The sequence below is a fragment of the Pistacia vera genome, unplaced genomic scaffold (assembly GCF_008641045.1).
Source record: "Pistacia vera cultivar Batoury unplaced genomic scaffold, PisVer_v2 Contig78, whole genome shotgun sequence".
In the NCBI taxonomy this organism is placed as follows: Eukaryota; Viridiplantae; Streptophyta; class Magnoliopsida; order Sapindales; family Anacardiaceae; genus Pistacia; species Pistacia vera.
In genome coordinates this window covers 1,031,556-1,051,109 of record NW_022196645.1, presented here as the reverse complement: position 1 = coordinate 1,051,109, position 19,554 = coordinate 1,031,556, and the positions used below count along the sequence as shown (strand labels likewise).

At 35.8% G+C, this 19,554-nt stretch overlaps 4 protein-coding genes and 1 pseudogene across 4 annotated transcripts; 4 read left to right on the top strand and 1 right to left on the bottom strand.

The window, feature by feature from the left end:
• The first annotated feature begins 333 nt into the window (after nucleotides 1-333).
• On the top strand, nucleotides 334-2,678 carry LOC116116564 (2-alkenal reductase (NADP(+)-dependent)-like). Its single transcript, XM_031402626.1, has 5 exons — nucleotides 334-658; nucleotides 752-926; nucleotides 1,462-1,628; nucleotides 1,729-1,811; nucleotides 2,104-2,678. Exons 1-5 carry the CDS (start codon nucleotides 434-436, stop codon nucleotides 2,480-2,482), a joined length of 1,029 nt encoding a protein of 342 aa, XP_031258486.1. The 5' UTR covers nucleotides 334-433; the 3' UTR covers nucleotides 2,483-2,678.
• A 64-nt stretch (nucleotides 2,679-2,742) lies between these two features.
• On the top strand, nucleotides 2,743-4,636 carry LOC116116566 (2-alkenal reductase (NADP(+)-dependent)-like). Its single transcript, XM_031402627.1, has 4 exons — nucleotides 2,743-3,214; nucleotides 3,412-3,586; nucleotides 3,676-3,925; nucleotides 4,127-4,636. The coding sequence occupies exons 1-4, from the start codon at nucleotides 2,996-2,998 to the stop codon at nucleotides 4,503-4,505; spliced, it is 1,023 nt and encodes a 340-aa protein (XP_031258487.1). The 5' UTR covers nucleotides 2,743-2,995; the 3' UTR covers nucleotides 4,506-4,636.
• A 1,509-nt stretch (nucleotides 4,637-6,145) lies between these two features.
• Nucleotides 6,146-7,123, top strand: LOC116116621 (annotated as a pseudogene).
• Nucleotides 7,124-8,518: 1,395 nt separating this feature from the next.
• Nucleotides 8,519-11,225, top strand: LOC116116680 (2-alkenal reductase (NADP(+)-dependent)-like). Its single transcript, XM_031402724.1, has 5 exons — nucleotides 8,519-8,867; nucleotides 9,471-9,648; nucleotides 9,804-9,970; nucleotides 10,175-10,257; nucleotides 10,655-11,225. Exons 1-5 carry the CDS (start codon nucleotides 8,631-8,633, stop codon nucleotides 11,031-11,033), a joined length of 1,044 nt encoding a protein of 347 aa, XP_031258584.1. The 5' UTR covers nucleotides 8,519-8,630; the 3' UTR covers nucleotides 11,034-11,225.
• A 206-nt stretch (nucleotides 11,226-11,431) lies between these two features.
• Nucleotides 11,432-15,386, bottom strand: LOC116116588 (acetolactate synthase small subunit 2, chloroplastic-like). The gene is made up of 10 exons (XM_031402651.1): nucleotides 15,306-15,386; nucleotides 15,110-15,178; nucleotides 14,944-15,027; nucleotides 14,589-14,741; nucleotides 13,926-14,012; nucleotides 13,182-13,286; nucleotides 12,972-13,094; nucleotides 12,322-12,474; nucleotides 11,941-12,006; nucleotides 11,432-11,724 (listed from the first exon to the last, which is right to left on the bottom strand). The coding sequence occupies exons 1-10, from the start codon at nucleotides 15,345-15,347 to the stop codon at nucleotides 11,641-11,643; spliced, it is 966 nt and encodes a 321-aa protein (XP_031258511.1). The 5' UTR covers nucleotides 15,348-15,386; the 3' UTR covers nucleotides 11,432-11,640.
• Nucleotides 15,387-19,554: the final 4,168 nt, after the last annotated feature.

Sequence of the window (19,554 nt, the reverse complement as noted above, 5' to 3'; positions counted from 1 at the left end):
TTTGAATAGTAGTGAAATATAAACTTTGGGTATTAAAATTATATTTTAAAACTTTTTGGGTTAGAAAATTGTCATTAAGTAAACTTTGGATGGAAAAAAAAGTCATTTACTCACCATAAGAATGATGCAACAAATTGTGCCGTTCTAGATTCTTTCTAGAATGCTTATAGGTTATGTGAATGTTTGACTTCACACTTAGAAATAAATGTGAACATAAATGTGCATAGCCACCATTCCTTAAAGGCTAACGTAAGTGCGTTTGTAGTAAAGCTCTCTTTACCTCTTTGCCTTTGCAATATCGGCAACGTTTTTTACATGGTTCCCACTTCTCAACAGCTTTAACTCCATCCCCACATAAACACAACACAACACTCACATCCCTCTCTTTCTCTCTATATATATTTCTTGCTAGACTTCTTTCTTCTGACAAAAAATGGCTGAAATAGTGAGAAATAAGCAGGTGATTTTGAAGAACTATGTCTCAGGTCTTCCAAAAGAAACTGACATGCATATCACCAATACCAACATTGCGTTAGAGGTTCCAAAAGGCTCAAATGGGGTTCTTTTAAAGAACCTCTACTTGTCTTGTGATCCTTACATGAGACCAAGAATGAAGAAAATTGAAGGGCATTATGTTGAGCCCTTCAAAATTGGCATGGTAAGTTATTCATACTCACACATTTGAAACTTCTTTTTATTTTTATTTTTATGTCTTCAACTTTTTGGAGGATCATGTTGAATATGCATGCAGCCTTTGAGTGGATATGGAGTGGCTGAGGTTCTGGATTCTGAGCATCCAAACTTCAAGAAAGGAGACTTGGTTTGGGGGATGACAGGTTGGGAAGAGTACAGTCTGATTACAGCTCCAAATTTGTTCAAAATTCAACACACAGATGTGCCTCTTTCCTATTACACTGGAATTCTTGGTGAGTAACTAATTGTTTTTCTTGTTAATTTTCTTTGTTATGATTAAATGTATCAGTTAATTGGACTCACTTAGGCCTTGTACTGTGACAATTAAAGAACATATATATTGATCTGGATAAGTAATTTACTTCTGTGGCTGCAATATTTGTGAATGCTTTTGTTGTAAATTTGAGTTGCTAGCTATTCAAGTCTCCTAGAACAAACTGACAAATCCAGTAACACCTTTTTGCCCTTTGAAATATAGTTTTGACAAAATTTATGGATTCAATTTCCGCGGGGTAGTTGTTACAGAGTAACCAAATTGATAAGTTTTTCTTTGTGAAGTGAGAAAAGCACCGGTTGCTCACTTTCTTATGATGATATGGTGTGAAAACTCTTAGTACTGTCAAGATTTGTCAAAAGAAGAAATTGAGAAAAAGTTTTTAGTAGTACTATTTGTGTTTTGAGAGAACTTGTAAGCGATTTTCTTGCTTTTGGTTTGGTCCTGGAGATGGCCTAAGTTCATCTGATTTTTTGTTAATTCATACTTGATAGGTATGCCTGGTATGACTGCCTATGCTGGATTTTATGAGCTATGCTCTCCCAAGAAAGGAGAGAATATATTCATTTCAGCAGCATCAGGCGCTGTTGGTCAGCTAGTTGGGCAGTTTGCAAAGTTGCTCGGTTGCTATGTTGTTGGAAGTGCTGGGACCAAAGACAAGGTAAAAATCTCAAAACCGTGCTAGATTATCACTATAGTGCTTTCAAACTCTTATGTTCAAAAAAGTAGCTCACCGACTCGCATATTACTTGAACAATAAGGTTGATCTGCTAAAGAATAAATTTGGGTTCGATGAGGCCTTCAACTATAAAGAAGAGCCAGATCTCGATGCAGCTTTGAAAAGGTCAGTAGCAGCACTACTTGATGAAATCAATATGTTGAAGATAGAGTAGTTCATCGGGGATGCAGCTTTAAGAGCTGAATATGAATATGTTGTCCTTGAAGCCCTTAACAAATTCTGATATTTGTGGGTGGTGTTCCACAGAGAACATCGCCTTAAGTGCACTTGATTTTAGATCCATTGCGTTTAAATGCTCTATGTCCTGTTTTAGGAACAGGGGAACATGTAAATCATAAGCTCAGTGAATTTTCCTGATGTTAAAATCCGGTACCAATTATTCTGTACTATTCGGCAGGTACTTTCCAGAAGGCATCGATATGTACTTTGAAAATGTTGGGGGAAAGATGCTTGATGCAGTGCTTCTCAACATGAAAGTCCATGGTCGAATTGCTGTGTGTGGAATGATATCGCAGTACAACCTTGACAAGCCTGAAGGGGTACACAACTTGATGAATCTGATTTCAAAACGTATTCGTATGGAAGGATTCCTGGTTCTTGATTACTACCACCTCTATCCGAAGTTTCTGGAAATAATTATTCCTCACATCAAAGAAGGAAAGATTGTATACGTAGAAGACACTGCTGAAGGCCTTGAGCGTGCACCAGCTGCTCTGGTTGGGCTCTTTACAGGTCATAATGTTGGCAAACAAGTGGTTGCAGTTGCTCATGAGTGAATTATCTACTTTGTTTACATGTTGTTACTGCTAAAAGTTACAATTTCCTGGAATGCTATACTATATAGCTACTAAATTATGTAACTAAAATAGTTCTGTTGATGTTTACATGAGCTGTTTCTCTTTGTTAATGTTGTTTACACTTTGTTACACTTCATTACAGAAAAAGAATATAATATACCAGCTAGAGTCTCAAGCTCATGTTGATTTAGCTAGTTCCGATACGATAGTTTAATTGGTTAGATCTCTTTTTCATAAAGAATTATTAAAGTTTGAACTATTTATATCATGCTTGAATATCAATCTCTTCTTGAGGTGGGAGACGGCCGGCAAAAAGATTAAATCTACAAACAACAAAACAAAAGAGTTTGGTAAGTCATTAACATCTAAATTTTCATTGGTTTTATCTCATGCACACACAACTACACAAAACAAGAACCTCTACTTATAAATCTTTGTCAGAGTTTCTCTATGTTTTTCATAGAGAGTGAGTAAAGAAAATTGTCTGAAATAATGGTGAGTAATAAGCAGGTGATATTGAGGAACTATATCTCAGCTGGTTTTCCAAAAGAAACTGACCTGTATGTGACCACTTGTGACATAGAGTTAAAACTACCAGAGGGCTCAAATGGGATTCTTGTGAAGAACTTATACTTGTCTTGTGATCCATCCATGAGACCAAGAATGAAGAAATTGGAAGGATCCTACGTGAATTCCTTCACACCAGGTTTGGTTAGTGACTCAAACACATACTCTTCTTTTGATGTTTTATTCTTTGGATTTCCTTAGTTTTAAAGAAGATTCTTCGTCGTCAAGAATCTTGAAACATCAGATGCAATCAGATTTTTTCCATACAATCAATGACTGAGTCTTTTGTCGGAAAATAGTGTGCTTTCCTATTGATTTGTATCCTATAAGGACTTTTGCAGCCTATAAGTGGATATGGAGTTTCTGAAGTTTTGGATTCTGGGAATCCAGAGTTCAAGAAGGGAGACTTGGTTTGGGGAAGGACAGGGTGGGAAGAGTACAGTCTGATTACGGCTCCACATTTGTTTAAAATTCAAAACATAGATATGCCCCTTTCCTACTATATTGGAATTCTTGGTAAGCTATATATGTTTTTCTTATTTCGCTTTGTTTAATCGGATTTATGATCTTGTATGATCCAATATATCATAATCTATACTTGATAGGTATGCCCGGTATGACTGCATATGTCGGGTTTTATGAGCTTTGTTCGCCCAAGCAAGGAGAGTTTGTGTTCATTTCAGCAGCTTCTGGTGCAGTTGGTCAGATTGTTGGGCAGTTTGCAAAGTTGTTGGGTTGCTACGTCGTTGGAAGTGCTGGAAGCAAAGACAAAGTTGATCTGCTGAAGAACAAGTTGGGGTTTGATGAAGCCTTCAACTATAAAGACGAACCGGATTTGAATGTAGCTTTGAAAAGGTTGGTAGCAATATTTTTTTAGACATTGATGGATGCAGCTTTTGAAGTTCAGTAGCAACATGCTGCTATTGAAGCTTTGACTTGATTTTTCATTACCTCTGGTAGGGCTGCAGGCCCTGCTTTACAATTCAGTGAATATATGAAACAGAAGCTCGGCAAATTATGATAATTGTTTTGAGTCTGTAGTTGAAATTTTGACAGGTACTTTCCTGAAGGCATTGATATATATTTTGAGAATGTCGGGGGAGAGATGCTTGACGCAGTGCTACTCAACATGAGAGTCCATGGTCGAATTTCTATATGTGGAATGATCTCACAGTACAACCTTGAGAAGCCCGAAGGAATACACAACTTGATACAACTTATAGTGAAGCGCATTCGTATGGAAGGATTCCTGGTTCTTGATTACTACCACCTCTATCCGAAGTTTCTGGAAATGATTATTCCTCATATTAAAGAAGGGAAGATTGTGTATGTGGAAGACATCGCCGACGGCCTTGAGAATGCTCATACAGCTCTTGTTGGGCTCTTTAAAGGTCATAATGTTGGCAAACAAGTGGTTGCTGTCACTCGCAAATGAATTTAGCTAGTTTAAAGTTACAGGTTTTCGGAATGCCATTGGCTAAGCTAAAGGTACTTGTGTGATTCAAATAGTTCTGGTGATGTTCACATAAATTGTTTCTCCTTGTGTAACTAGTCCGATAATGTAAGAGGGCCGGCAAAAAACGATTACATCCTACCAATATTTATTGATAAGTTTGATAAGTTTGATAAATTTTTAACATCTTCTACATTCCTCATTGGTTTCATCCCATGCACAAACAACACCACAAAACAAAAACATTTGTATATATATATGCATCTTCGCTAGAGTTTGATAGGAACCAACTCCAATAACTCAACAATTTGGGTTGGGTCATGGATTTGGGTAAAACTCTCCTTGGAAAACCGGTTTGCTAAGGGAGGGTGTCCAAACCTTTATAACCCACATGCCCACTCTTTTCCCTTTTAATGTGGGATCCTAACATTCCCCCACGCTTCGAGACCCAACACCCTCGTTGGTCTTCTTTCCAAAGAGCGCCCGCCCTTATTAGCTACCCCGCCCTCATCGACCTTTACTACCCTCCCTTTGGGTCTTACTTCACCGAGAAGTCTGTCAACAACTCTCCTTCCAGACCCCTCGGGGGGCCTATTAGGCCTTGTTGCGTGGGCTCCATGTCGGCCTCTTTACCGCTTGGGTGACTTCGGATCCCCTTTCCTTGGGGTAGTAGCGCGGGCCCAAACTCGCTTCGAGACCCAACACCCTCGTTGGTCTTCTTTCCAAAGAGCGTCCGCCCTTATCAGCTACCTCGCCCTCATCAGCCTTTACTGCCCTCCCTTTGGGTTTTACTTCACCTAGAAGCTTGTCAACAACTCTCCTTCTCGAACCCTCGGGGGGCCCACTGGGTCTTGTTGCGTGGGCTCCACGTCGGCCTCTTTATCCCTTGGGTGACTTTGGATCCCCTTTCCTTGGGGTAACAGCGTAGGCCTTAGGTCAGCCTGCCACGTGTGCACAAGATCATGCTCTGATACCAATTAATGGCGTCTCCCTCTATACGAACTGCTATCGTCGTCATCTTCCCTTTGTCAGAAATCCCATTAAGACTGAAATATCGTTCAACTCTGAAAATCCAATCGTAAGGATCTTCGCCAGAGAAAATGGGTAACTCCAGTCTACATCCTCCCACCTCACTCTGATACTACCCAAATCTACCCAATCCACTAGCTCCGTTTTGGTCCTCCCGTTCATGATTACCCGATCCACCAGCTCCGTTTTGGTGACGAATTATGTTCTCTTCGTCCAGCTTTTTCTTCGTCTCTTCTCCTCCTTCATGTTTGTATTTCAACCATGCACTCACGAATAATTCCCATGTCAACTCCTAATTTCACCACCTCTCTTTCCACGTTTTCTAATCTTGACTCCATTCTCGTTGCAAACATTACCCAAATAATCTGCTCTGATACTAATTGATAGGAATCCACTCCAATAACTCAACAATTTGGATTGGGCCAAGGGTCTTTCATGGGCTTGGGTATAACTCTCCTTGGAAAACTAGTTTGCCAGGGGAGGGTGCCCAAGCCTTTATAACCCACATGCCCACCATTTTCCCTTTCAACGTGAGATCCTAACAAAGTTCATCTATGTTTTTCATAGAGAAATTGACTGAAATAATGGTGAGCAATAAGCAGGTGATATTGAAGAGCTATGTCTAAGGTTTTCCGAAAGAATCTGACATGCATGTCACCACTGGTGCGATAGAGTTAAAGCTACCCGAAGGCTCAAATAGGATTCTTGTGAAGAACTTGTTCTTGTCTTGTGAATCACAGGCATGCCTGGTATGACTGCGTACTTTGGATTTTACGAGGTTTGTTCACCCAAGGTAGGAGAGTTTGTGTTTATCTCAGCAGCTTCTGGTGCAGTTGGTCAGCTTGTTGGGCAGTTTGCAAAGTTGATGGGTTGCTATGTTGTCGGAAGTGCTGGCAGCAATGACAAAGTTGATCTGCTGAAGAACAAGTTAGGGTTTGATGAAGCCTTCAACTATAAAGAAGAACCTGATTTCGATGTAGCTTTGAAAAGGTTTGTAGCAAAAGATGAACTCCATGCCTTGTTTCACAAGAGACCTCAAGGCTTTCGTTGCTTTGGAACTTCTTTTAGTAGTATCTTTATGCATGAAGATGATCAATTTGATCGTTGTAATTATCAGTTCTGGATACCAAAAGCTTGACGACTAGGTTCCTTTTCGATTGTTTTGAGTTTGCAGTTGAAATTTTGACAGGTACTTTCCTGAAGGCATTGACATATACTTTGAAAATGGTGGGAGGGGGGGAATGCTTGATGCAGTGCTAGTCAACATGAGAATCCATGGTCGAATTGCTGTTTGTGGAATGATCTCACAGTAAAACCTTAACAATCCTGAAGGAATACACAACTTGATGCAACTAATAGGGAAAAGAATTCGGATGGAAGGTTTCCGGGTTCGTGACTACCACCATCTCTATTCCAAGTTTCTGGAAATGATCATTCCTCAAATCAAAGAAGGGAAAATTGTGCATCTCGAAGACATCGTTGAAGGCCTCGAGAATGCTCCTACAGCTCTCGTTGGGCTCTTAATCGACAAAAATGTCGGTGAACAAGTGGTTGTTGTCAATCGCGAATGAAATCACTTAAACATATAATAGAATTATTCATGATAAAATTAATTAAAAATCTCAAATTTGTATTAATTTTGGGTGTGTTTTTTTTTTAATGAATTTAGTGTATTCGTTTTTTGTTTTTTTGAAAATGAACAATTTGAATTGTTAATCGAGTTTTTATTTCTCCTTTCTCGTAAATTCTCTGTCTTGTGAAAATATAAAGTTAAAAATACATACCCCTTTAAGTATGATATAAATAAGATCTCGTGACGTTTTTTATATAACAAACATCTCCTGAGTGTTAATATATTATTAACGGGTCCTTAAAATTTACAATGTTATATATTATCAAATTATTTTTTTACTATTTATTTTAAGGTTAATATCTTAATCCCCTTGAGGTATTACAAAATAACAAAAATCCTCATATCATTAAGTTTTAAATGTTAAAATAAACGGTATAAAGACAATTTGATAATATTAATGAACTTTTAATGGTATAAATTTTAACAGGTCATTAATAGTTTATTAACGATAAGAGGATTTTTGTTATATTTTTGTTATTTTATTGAACATTAGAGGTAGAAATTTGTATTATTATTTAAATCTAAATTTAAAAAAAAATATTGTTATTTTATCATATCTCAGAAGATTTAATTTCATAATAAATAAATAAATATATGTAATGTCTCAACATGGAAACTTTGAGAATAACAAAAAAAGACAGCCATTTTTTGGTGCCCATTTTATTCATTCAATTCATTTCTTTCTTGGATAAGTAATTAGGTGCCTTTGTTCACAATATCTCGATCCTTCTACGCACTTTTATTTACACGTGTCATTCATCAAATAGCTTTCCAATCATGATCAGACTTTCACATGAGGCTGTAGATCATCCACACGTTTCAATTGATTCTCATTAACTAAAAATCAAATAATTACTTTTACCCCAATATAAAATAAATATTTACAATTGACACCCAATAAAATTCTTTATATTTAAAATAATCATAAAAATAATAACATTCGATGTATATTTTAGATTTAATTTATTTTGAATTTTTAGAAACCATAAAAAACCTTTAAAAATTATTAAAAAAACCATAATCACGTTTATTTTGTTCTTTTTATTATTGTTAAAATGTGAATGTATTTTCAAATTAAACGCTTCATGTATATGAAATTAACCCTTCATTTTTTAGGAAAAAAATTATGTCCATAAATCACTATATATATATAATTTTGATTAATTGGATTTACATATAATCAACTAATCATAAAATATATATTATATTAATAAATTTTAAAAATATATATTATTTTGGTTTTTATTTTTTAAAAGAATTTAAAAAAAGAAAAAAAAAACCTCCTCTGTTCATTTTCAAACACTAGCAGCTTTTTAAGAGGCTTCACGTAACAAGTGTTGTCTACTTGATCCATCTTTCATTCTATAAATTCTCATTTTCTCTAATTCCAGATACTTTGTTTTCTTTCACTTTATCCCCTGATCACTTCCACATTCCAACCAACAATGGCGGGTTCCGATGAGGTCAGCAACAAGCAGGTTATTCTGAAGCACTATGTGACAGGTTTTCCGAAGGACTCAGACATGTCCGTGGTCACTAAGACAATGAAACTGAAGGTGCCAGAGGGATCAAAGGACACAGTTTTGTTGAAGAATCTTTATCTCTCTTGTGATCCTTACATGAGAGGACGAATGAGCAAGCTTGATAGACCTTATTTTGTCACTTCTTTTGAGCCTGGTTCGGTTAGTTTTTTATTCTCTTGTTTTTGAGTTTTCTTCATGATCTTGATGGATTTTCGCATTGCCTTTTATTAATGTGTTTTACAGAATTGGTTGAAATGTTTTCAAAATCAAATTCTTTGTTTTATAATTTGCAATCCCGTGTGTAACAACCATCGAATAGTAGAACTCACCCTTAAAACCGGTTTGTCCCATCCACGATGAAGGATGAGGACCGTCCCAGGTGGGTGATCTTACTCAGATACAAATCGTAATGACTATAGAAATCACCCTTAAATCCGAGCAGGGAGGGTGTCCACATGGTTATTAACCCACATTTGAAACCAATCTTTGGTGACATGGGATTCAATTTAGATCGTTAGTAGAGTTTACTTATTTATTATTTCACACCTTAAAGAATTTCAATGAGGAATGAACGGAAATTGGTTTTGATTTATTTTCGAAGTCGTGATAACAGAAGTTTTGGGTGACATGATACTCCGGTGGTATACTAGACTTTTCCGGGAGAAAATAGAAACGCCCAGATGAAAAGACAGAGATGTGGTTGGTCTTATTTGCTTGAGTTGAATGGTATGCTAAATTTGGTGACTTTCTGATGTAATGCAGCCTTTAAATGGATATGGAGTGGCTAAAGTTTTGGATTCTACACATCCTAACTATAAGAAAGGCGATTTGGCCTGGGGCTATACAGGGTGGGAAGAGTATAGTCTCATTGCTTCACCACTACTTCTGATAAAAATTGAGCACACAGATGTTCCCCTTTCATATTACACAGGGATTCTTGGTAAGTTGTTACTAAATTTCATTTTGGAATTGAATAATTCATACTTCATAATTTTGCATAACGCCTATGATATTTAATAAGCCTTTTTTGATCATTTCATTCGCGAGATGGTCGATGTTTATCTGATTATTGAGAATTTTCGTGTCGATTTCTAGGTATGCCTGGTATAACTGCATATGTTGGTTTTCACGAGGTTTGCTCCCCAAAGAAAGGCGAGTCTGTGTTTGTATCTGCAGCTTCTGGGGCAGTTGGCCAGCTTGTTGGGCAGTTGGCAAAATTGGCAGGTTGCTATGTTGTTGGAAGTGCTGGAAGCAAAGAAAAGGTGAGTTACTTGCAGAAGAAGTTGTCTCGATGCAATTCTGATGCTCTACCGAGCATAGATATTAGATAATCAGTTCTGAAAGGACTAATTCTTTCTTATGACGTAGTTGAATGTTAGATACAGGTTTCTGCTTATGATGATACTATAATTGTTTTGCAATTTTTCTTGGTTTGATGATGTTTTTTCGTTTTATCATTTTGTAAGGTTGATCTCTTAAAGAAAAAGTTTGGATTTGATGAAGCTTTTAACTATAAGGAAGAACCAGACTTGGATGCAGCTCTGAAAAGGTCAGTTCATTGTTTTAATCCTTTGCTTGAAGGTCTAATGTGTTCTGTTATCAGAAAACAGGATGAACTTCTCACAGTTTCTGCTCTGAAAGTTCCACAATTTCAAAATATTTTGGGGAAAAATATCACTAAGTATCCCAGTGTCGTCAAAATTATCAAGCAGATAAGAGTAATTATACAATCTTTACCGAATGCTACCTTCAATGTTTTAAGAAATCATCAAAAACTACTGTAAACTCTGATCCTGTTACCTTGATGTTAGTTTCCGAAGGTTAAAAGTGTAATTCCGTTGTTTTTGAATGTTGTTCAGAAGGATGTTCATGTTCAACTGTTCAAGATGATTCACTGTGATTTGTTATATTCGAGATGTTGGAGTCATACTGTTTTGGTTTGCCAGGTACTTTCCTGAAGGCATTGACATATACTTTGAAAATGTTGGGGGAAAAATGCTGGATGCAGTGCTACTCAACATGAAGCTCCGTGGACGCATTGCAATGTGCGGAATGATCTCGCAGTACAATCTTGAGCAGCCGGAAGGTGTACACAACTTGATGCAGGTTGTTGGAAAACGGATTCGGATGGAAGGGTTTATCGCCAGTGATCACTATGACCTTTATCCGAAACTTCTGGAACTGGTTTTACCAGCCATAAAAGAAGGGAAAATTGTATATGTAGAAGACATAGTTGAAGGTCTCGAGAAAGCTCCAGCTGCTCTGGTCGGACTCTTCACTGGCCAGAATGTCGGAAAACAAGTGGTGGTTGTAGCTCGTGAGTGATAGACATGATTAGTACCCAGCGTAGATGCACAGTTTTCATGTATTGTGAGGAACATTGGATCCTCTAATTCAGTCAGCCTGTTACAATTTCCGATGTCTTGGTCATGGTTTATGTTTCTTTAAGAGTTGTGTAGAGCTAGACAATAGGAAATTTAGAATAGCTTATCTCTAATCAATAAAATTGCCTTTAAATGGTATTGTTTCCTGCTTTTACCAATTTTTTTCTCATAAAAATGAATATATATAAGCCTCTGTCTTTGAAATTCTGCTACGAAAATAATTGACGTCGATACTCACATTAAAATACCTATCATTAAACCCATCTAAATCACCATTTAACATGATAAACAATGTTATTTACACAAAACTAGCATTGTCTAACACGGAAAACAGTAATATGTAGCACAAGCAAAAATATGTTTCATTATTTACTATTACCAACTAATTTGGATGATACACTAATTTCAAAATTCAAACTGTTGAGTTGAAATATAAGAGCAATTAAAACCCCAAGAAAAATCACAAACTAAACAATCTATGAGAATCTTACAAAATTTCAGCACACCTATTGACATATTAAACAAATTGAATTTTTCTCGTCCCCAAATTATAGAGGAAAAGAATATCCGCGGAGATACCTGGAATCCACGCCTGATTCACGTATCAATGCTATCCGCCCTGTTCGTGCCACCTACAAAAACATGATCACCTTGTTACCAGAGTGAAAGAGGCATTATGCTACAAGTCACAAAACTATGGCAAAGAAATTGAGTTCAATTAACCCAGTTTCCTTTTCGGTTGTGAAAAAACGAGATAAGAGATATTGAAGAAGCGAAACACTCATGCATCTAATCATGTTATTTGGTGTGTTAAACCAACTAATGATCTAAAAATCTGCAAGACAAACCTCACAAATGCCATAAGGCTCTAACAATCTCTGGAGTGCAACCATCTTGTCCAAATCTCCAGTGAGCTGGAATGAGCATTGAAAAGCAGATTTATCAGTACTGAGAGACAGGATAGGAACTAGGAATAAAATGAAGAGTAAAAATATGTCTGAAGTTCATAAAGCAGTGTCGCCTGCCATAAACATGACAATTTGCATGCAAACAAGAGAAGACAAGAAAATTTCCAATTAAAAACCACATTTAGGGGTCATTTTTTTCTCATACATTGCACATATAAAATATTAGTTATCCGTCAAAAGTCATAACATTAGATGAAGAGAGATAAGTAATAACATGATAATGCCTAAATGGAAATCCATATCTAAAGAAAGAAAACCTACCTCAAGAGTAATTGTATGATCAGACACGTCAACAGCTTTGGCTCTAAAGATGCTGGCAATGTCAAGGACATCTCGTCGGGCAGAGGCGTTTACAGCAATCTTTATCATCGTCAATTCTCGTTCAGCAAATGGCAAATGAGTAAGATCTCTAACCTGAATAAGTTACCAATACTTGAAATTAATAAACTCAGACACTTCAATCTTAACCTCATTAACAAGAGATCTAACAACCTGTCCAAATATTTTGATTTTAGAAACAAATATATAAGTCTATACGTATATGCATACACAAAAAAATACATCTAAGGTTCGGTCAAATAAACTCTGTAAAATTGGACAGTATGCCAGAGGCTTCTAATCATTTGCATTAAACAGCCAACCCTAAATTTGAAGAGCTGCGCTATCTCCTATCTTGACGCGTATCCCAGTGACCTTCAATCTCTATATTCTATTAATGATAACATTGATTTTGTACATAGAAGAGAACAATTATAGCCATTAAATTTTCAGTGTTTTTTCTCATTGGATTACTCGTCCATTATCCACAGTTACAAGCGATCAAAATATCTAAGGCAACTGATGAGATGATACTAAACCATAAATGCTTCTTTTGATAAAATAAGATGCATCCTTTCTAACAGTAGTCTCACCTCATGTATCTCTATTAGCTTATAAAGTTGCTGCACCAACTTGCTAATTGATTCATCTGTACCAGGAACAACAGTTGTAATTCGTGAAAGCCCCTCTGTTTCTGCATGTCCAACTGCCAAACTCTGATGACAAAAAGACGATCGAGCAGATGAGTGAAACTTGAAATGTAAACAAACAAAGTGAGAGAGCAACAATAACATCATATTTACCTGAATGTTATAGCCCCTTCGAGCAAAAACCCCTGTAACAATGTTAAGAACTCCCGGAGAATCATTTACAATCAGTGAAAGAGTATGTGATCGGAGTCCGCTTGTCTGCACAACATTAACCAAGCATTAATCAGAGGACATAATCAGGCTACCAGCTCTTCACTTTCATATCCATATCCCAATTATCCTTTAACTCAGAAGTATATTCCCTTAAGGCTCCAACAGATACTTCTCTTCCTTGACATGATTGACACTTCTCTTCCTTGACATGATTAATAATGCAAATTGATATTTTAGATCAAGAACTTTCAAATTAGTTTCATAACTGCTATCCACTGGAAACATTCACACTTCTCTGGATGGAAATTGCAAATCATCATCGGAATGAAACTTTAACATCCTTAAAAGTCAAGGTCCATCACAAAAAGTAAAATTAAAAATAGGATCTTTTCCATCACTTGGCCGGGAGGGGAAGGTGAGAAATAATATCTTCATGAATCAAAACATGGTCATGCAGATTAGTAACAAAATTTGCCCCAAGTTCAAGAGATAAACAATCAGGGTTGATGCAACCAAGCTTTACTAACATTGGACCATGCTCAAAAGGTCTAATGTGGGTTTCTTGTACATTCGTAACAACCATGAACCCTTAATAGAAGCCAGAGCGGAGGTGAAAGAAAGAAAACATAAAATGATAAAAGGGAAAAAATTGATGAAGTTTATGCAGGGGAAGACTTTTCTTACATCTTCATCATTAAGGACACCCCAGTGAGCATCAAGCACTTGATTGACTGGAAAGACATCATCTGACTCCACTGGATACACATCTCCCTTCAAGAACACACAAAAAACATATCAAATACTCAACCCACAGCCAATGTAACAATATATAAGGCTAGAAAATTAAACAGATGCAGTAAAACAGACTAAAGATAGCTTCAAAGTTGAAAACAGAATAAAATTACCCAGCCTTTGGTCTCATTTAAAACAATATAGAAAACAGAAAACTCAAAATTTCAATACCAATGTAGTAAAGGCATTAATAAGGGGAAACGCTGCCCAAGATAAGTATCACATAATTGACAAGGTAGACATGTGCCATCAAGTAGATAGATGACTAGAATCGTCATTTTCTAGGTCTCTACTGGTAATTGACTAAACATTCATAACCCACACAACCCCTTTCTATTCGGACTTCTCTCTTTCCTTTCTCATTCCTCTCTCTTTGTTTTCCAATTACTGTCCTACATCAGTGACATTTCTGAAAAGGAATAAGAACTAAAAGCTCTTCATCTTATCTGTACAGAGGAGTACATACATCAAAAGTAGACTAGCATTGGATTTCAGGACACACACTCTTATCTAGATTGGATGAAATATTGAATGAAATCTTAGAGAAGAGCATACCCCTGCATGTGTATCAGTTCCACTAGCATATGATTTATCTCCTGCCCTAGCAAGACCATTCACGGATGTTGGTACTTCAAGATCAGGATATGAAGCTGCTGAAAATCGCCAGAAAGGAGCAGAAGCGCCAATTTTTTCCCTTCTCAAGGCAATCTACTTAAAAGAAACAGGATCAGAAGTTAACACAAATTAGTTATCTCTTTTTTTTATCTTCTAACTAATAAGATGACCCCACCCTATCTCTTTACCACTTTAGATTGGAAACCTAAAATGAGGTCTGTCTAGAAGAAAATGCCAGTGTAAGGAAAAGAACAATAAACAAAAATCAAAAAGTATTTTAAAGGAAGCTTACTACCTTTCCGGTTCTCGCAATTTCTCGGATTCCAAACTTGCTTAAATTCCTTTGCACAGCGACCATCTTCCCTGGATCTCCAGTTACCTGGATTATACATGAGAATTTCCTATTTCAGAAAACCAATAACACTGAACAGGAAATTTGAGCATAAATTACAGTACATCACCTCAATTGTCAATGAGTGTTCAGAGATATCCACAATTTTTGCTCTAAATATGTCCACTAGCCACATGATCTAAAGATCAACACCAATAAATAATTATTTTATCAAATAAAATGAAAAGAATAAAGTGCAAAGACAAACTATAGAACTTTCATGAAACTCTCAATGTCCAACAATCAAATGAATATGCTATAGCTACCTCAGCGCGGAACTCTGGACATGCATTCACTTTTATAAGCATTAGTTCACGTTCTACCTGGGGCTCATTTGAGAGATCTTCAACCTGATGTTCCAAGTTAAATATACAAATTAAGAAAATCAACTACAACACAAGCAAGTAGTTTGAAGGCGAAAAAAAAAAAAAAAAGAGGGAAGGTACACAACACAAATTGATTAAGAAAACTATTAATGATATCTGGAACCGCACATGTAATTCTAAAAGTAAAGGAGTATATACTCAAAATTTTAAGATTATGATCTCCAGTAGCCAATTTGATTTACACATCGCAGAAGGTCTTAGTATTGGATATTGACAAGAAATATTGTGTACCATTAATGAANTTTTTTAAACTAGAATGGATAGATATTTTGATCCCATCAATTTCGATGATGAAGGAAATTATCCTAGTCCCCCTGAATTTACTAACGTAAGTGTAGTAGATTAAAATAGTCTCGCTATCCCATTCTTAGAATCCGATACACCTCATAATATTCCCCCCCTTCCTTCCCATGCTGCTACAGCTCTTGGTGGTTCTAGAAGTCGTCCTTGTCCAACTCCATCTCAAGCAAAATTTGGTTGATCAACTACGGTCGAAACTGACAACAGACACACATAAGACGTTTGGGTGCATTTTGATAAGTTTTACGAGACATAGAATGGAGTTCAAGTGAAGAAAGCAAAATGCAAGTATTGTGGAAATATTTATAAAGCTGATGCAGGTAATGGTACTAGTACTTTAAAAAGGCATGCTAATAAACACATTACTCAACATGGAAATAGAGAAACCAATCAAACTCAAATAACTAATATGGGTACTACTTGATGTTATAATTCTGATGTATATAAGGAACAATTAGCTTTATATATTGTTGAAACTGATCAACCTATTAATATGGCTTAAGGTAAATATTTTGAAAGATTTATTAAAAAATCATTTTTCTAGAATTTAAAAGTTATTGTAAAACTGCAACTAGAAATGATTTAAGCAAATTGTTTGGAAAACTGAAATTAGAATTAAAAAAAAAAAATACATAGTTATCATGTTAGTTGGCTCTAACAGCCGATATTTGGAGTGGTAGAGCTAAACAAGATTATATTTGTGTGACTAGTCATTATTTTGATAACGAATGTAAATTAAATAAATCTTTATTGGGATTTAGATTAATGGATGTGGATCATAATGGTCAACAAATTTATAATAAAATTATTAAAGTTTTAGAAGATTATGATGTTGTTCACAAAGTGATAAGTTTAACTTTAGATAATGCAAGTGCTAATAGTAGAGTTATAGATTTGTTTTTAAATAAATTTTCCTTTTTATGACAATTTGAAGTATTTTCACCAACACTGTGCATGTCACATTATTAATTTAATTGTGAAAAGTGGTATGAAAAAAATTATAAATAATATTGATAGAAGTAGAGATTCTTTAGCTTGGATTACTAGTAGTAATAGAAGAAATGTTGAATTTCAAGATACTTATATAAAATCAAATATGTCTCCTAGAACTTTTGCATTAGACATGCCTGTTAGATGGAATAGTACTTATTTAATGCTTGACTCATGTTTACCTTATGCTAATTTAATTAGTTATTTTGTAGCAAATAATAGGGGTCCTCATTATTTGGTAGATAGTGATTGACATATAGCTCAAAAATTTCACTCTATTCTTAAATTTTTTTATCAATCCACCTTTCAACTTTTTGGTGCGTATTATCCTACTAGTCCATTGGTAATACATACAATTACAAAAATTTCAGATTTATTTAAAGAAAACAGAAACAATGAAATTTTAGTGGGACCAATAGAGGCAATGGAATTAAAATTTAAAAAATATTGGAAACCCATTCCTTTTCTTTATTGTTTAGCTACCATATTTGATCCTAAAATTAAATTAGTGCATTTAGAAAATGGTTTAGACATGTTAAGTGAAAATTTATGAGACAGAGCATATGCCAATCAACTAGGAGAGATAAGAGAGTGTCTTGCAGAGGTATATTTGCAATATGAAAGTAGGTATGGGAACCATCAAAGAAGCAAAATATCTGGGAAAGTAGCATCAGAAGAAACAAATGAAAACTTCGACTCCTTGAGTGCACTTAATAGGCCGAAGAGGACCTGAACCTGAAGCAAAACCTCCTCTTCAGAAGCATCAACAACGAATGTACTATCCTCCATGTAGCTACAAGTAATGAGCTTCACCAATATTTGGGAACCTCCAACGTGCTACTAGCAGATCCACAACAAAAAGGCAACATTGATGTCTTAGAATATTGGAAAACCAGAAAATGTATTTTTCCGATATTATCAAGACTTGCCTTGGATGTTTTCTCAGTTCTTGTCTCAACCTTCTCATCTGAACAAACATTTAGTGCAAGTGGAAGAATTTTAAATGAAATGAGGACTAAACTTTCACAAAAAATGATTGAAGTCCTCGCATGTCTTCGAGATTGGGAACGGTCGTGCCATCAGGATCAATACGAGGTTGTTGACGATACTTTAATAGAATCATTTCTATTTTGTAATATAGATGATACAGATGAGGGAAGTCCTAGTCAACCCCCAAATTAGTTGTTTTGTAAATTGTAACTTTGTAATTTGTAAATTAATTGTCAATTATTGCGCTCTTTTTTTCTTACCAAGCTTTTGTCCCAATTGGGTTTTTCTTGGTAAGATTTTTAACGAGGCAATAATTGTTGTAATTTCTTATTTTTTAATAAATAAATAAATCTAATTTTTCTTATATTACAATTTAATTGTATTAAAATTGAATTAATATTTGAAATGTTAACAAAAAAAATTAATTTAATTGAATTATTGATATTTGAAAAGTTAGCTAAAAAAATTTACACAAAAGATAAAAAAAAAAAAAAAAATTCCGTCAGGTTAGGGTTGGCGGGTCGGGTTGGTGGGGGGCCGGGTTAGGCTTGGCCCGCCATTTTGCTTAACCCGGCCCCCCACCATGTATGCCTATTACACAAATCATTGTATGGCATCAAACAGTCCCCTAGGCAATGGTACAAAAGATTTGACTTGTTTGTGGTGAGCATAGGATTTACAAGAAGCAAATATGATAGTTGTTTCTATTTCTCATGGAGTGATGACATGCTTATATACTTACCGTTTTATGTTGATGATATGTTATTAGTACGTAAGTCTAAGTCTAAAATACTTGAACTAAAGGGTAAACTCAGTTCTGAATTAGCATGAAGGACTTAGAAAATGCTAAGAAGAGTTTAGGTATGGTTATAAATAGAGATAGAAGAAATTATGCATTAAAAATCCATCAGCACTCATTTGTAGAAACTAGTGACTAAGTTTGGGATGTCAGGGTCAAAGCTGGTTTCTATGCCACCAGCCAGCCACTTTATGTTGAGTAGAGCCCAATGTCTCAAGATTGAGTCTGAAATGATAAAAAAAAGGAGTATGTACCATGCTCAAATGTGATAGGGTTTCTCATGTATGCAATGATAAGTACTAAGCTTGATTTATCCTTTGCTATATCCATGTTAAGTAGATTTATGTCTAATCCAGGGGCTAAACATTGGTCTGCTTTGAAATGGATGATAAAATACATTAACAGTACCCTTTGTGTTGGATTAGAATACTGTAAAAGGAGTGTTTCACTTGATCTGGTTGGTTTTTGTAGATTCTGACTTTGTAGGTGATAGAGACACAAGGAAATCAACCATCTCCTACTACTTTACTCTTGTAGGCAACTACATAAGTTGGAAGTCTCAGCTGCAACCTATTGTGACTCTCTCATCGACTGAAGCGGAGTATGTAGTAGTTGCGGACGTGTTTAAGGAGGCATTGTGGTTAAAAGGAATTATGTCAGAGGCAATTCTAATAGATAGGAAGGTGACTATTTACTCAGACAACCAGAGTGCAATCAATTTTAGTAAACAACCCAGTCTACCATAGTAGAACCAAGCAGGTGGATGTACGATTTCACTTTGTTAAATTGGTTTCATCTAGTGTGACTGACTTGAAGAAAATTGCTACAAAAGACAACCTAGTAGATATGGGTACTAAGGTAGTTACTACTGCCAAGTTCAAACACTACTTGAACTTGTTGTTTGTAACTTAGGTTGGAGTATTAGAGCCATGAGGGAATTTGATGTGAGTGAGCTGCACTAGTTAAGTTTTGGTAGGATGGCTGTTTTAGGTCTTTAAGGTGGAGATTGTTGAAATGAAGGCTTGAAACGATGTCATTGTGCCTTTAAGT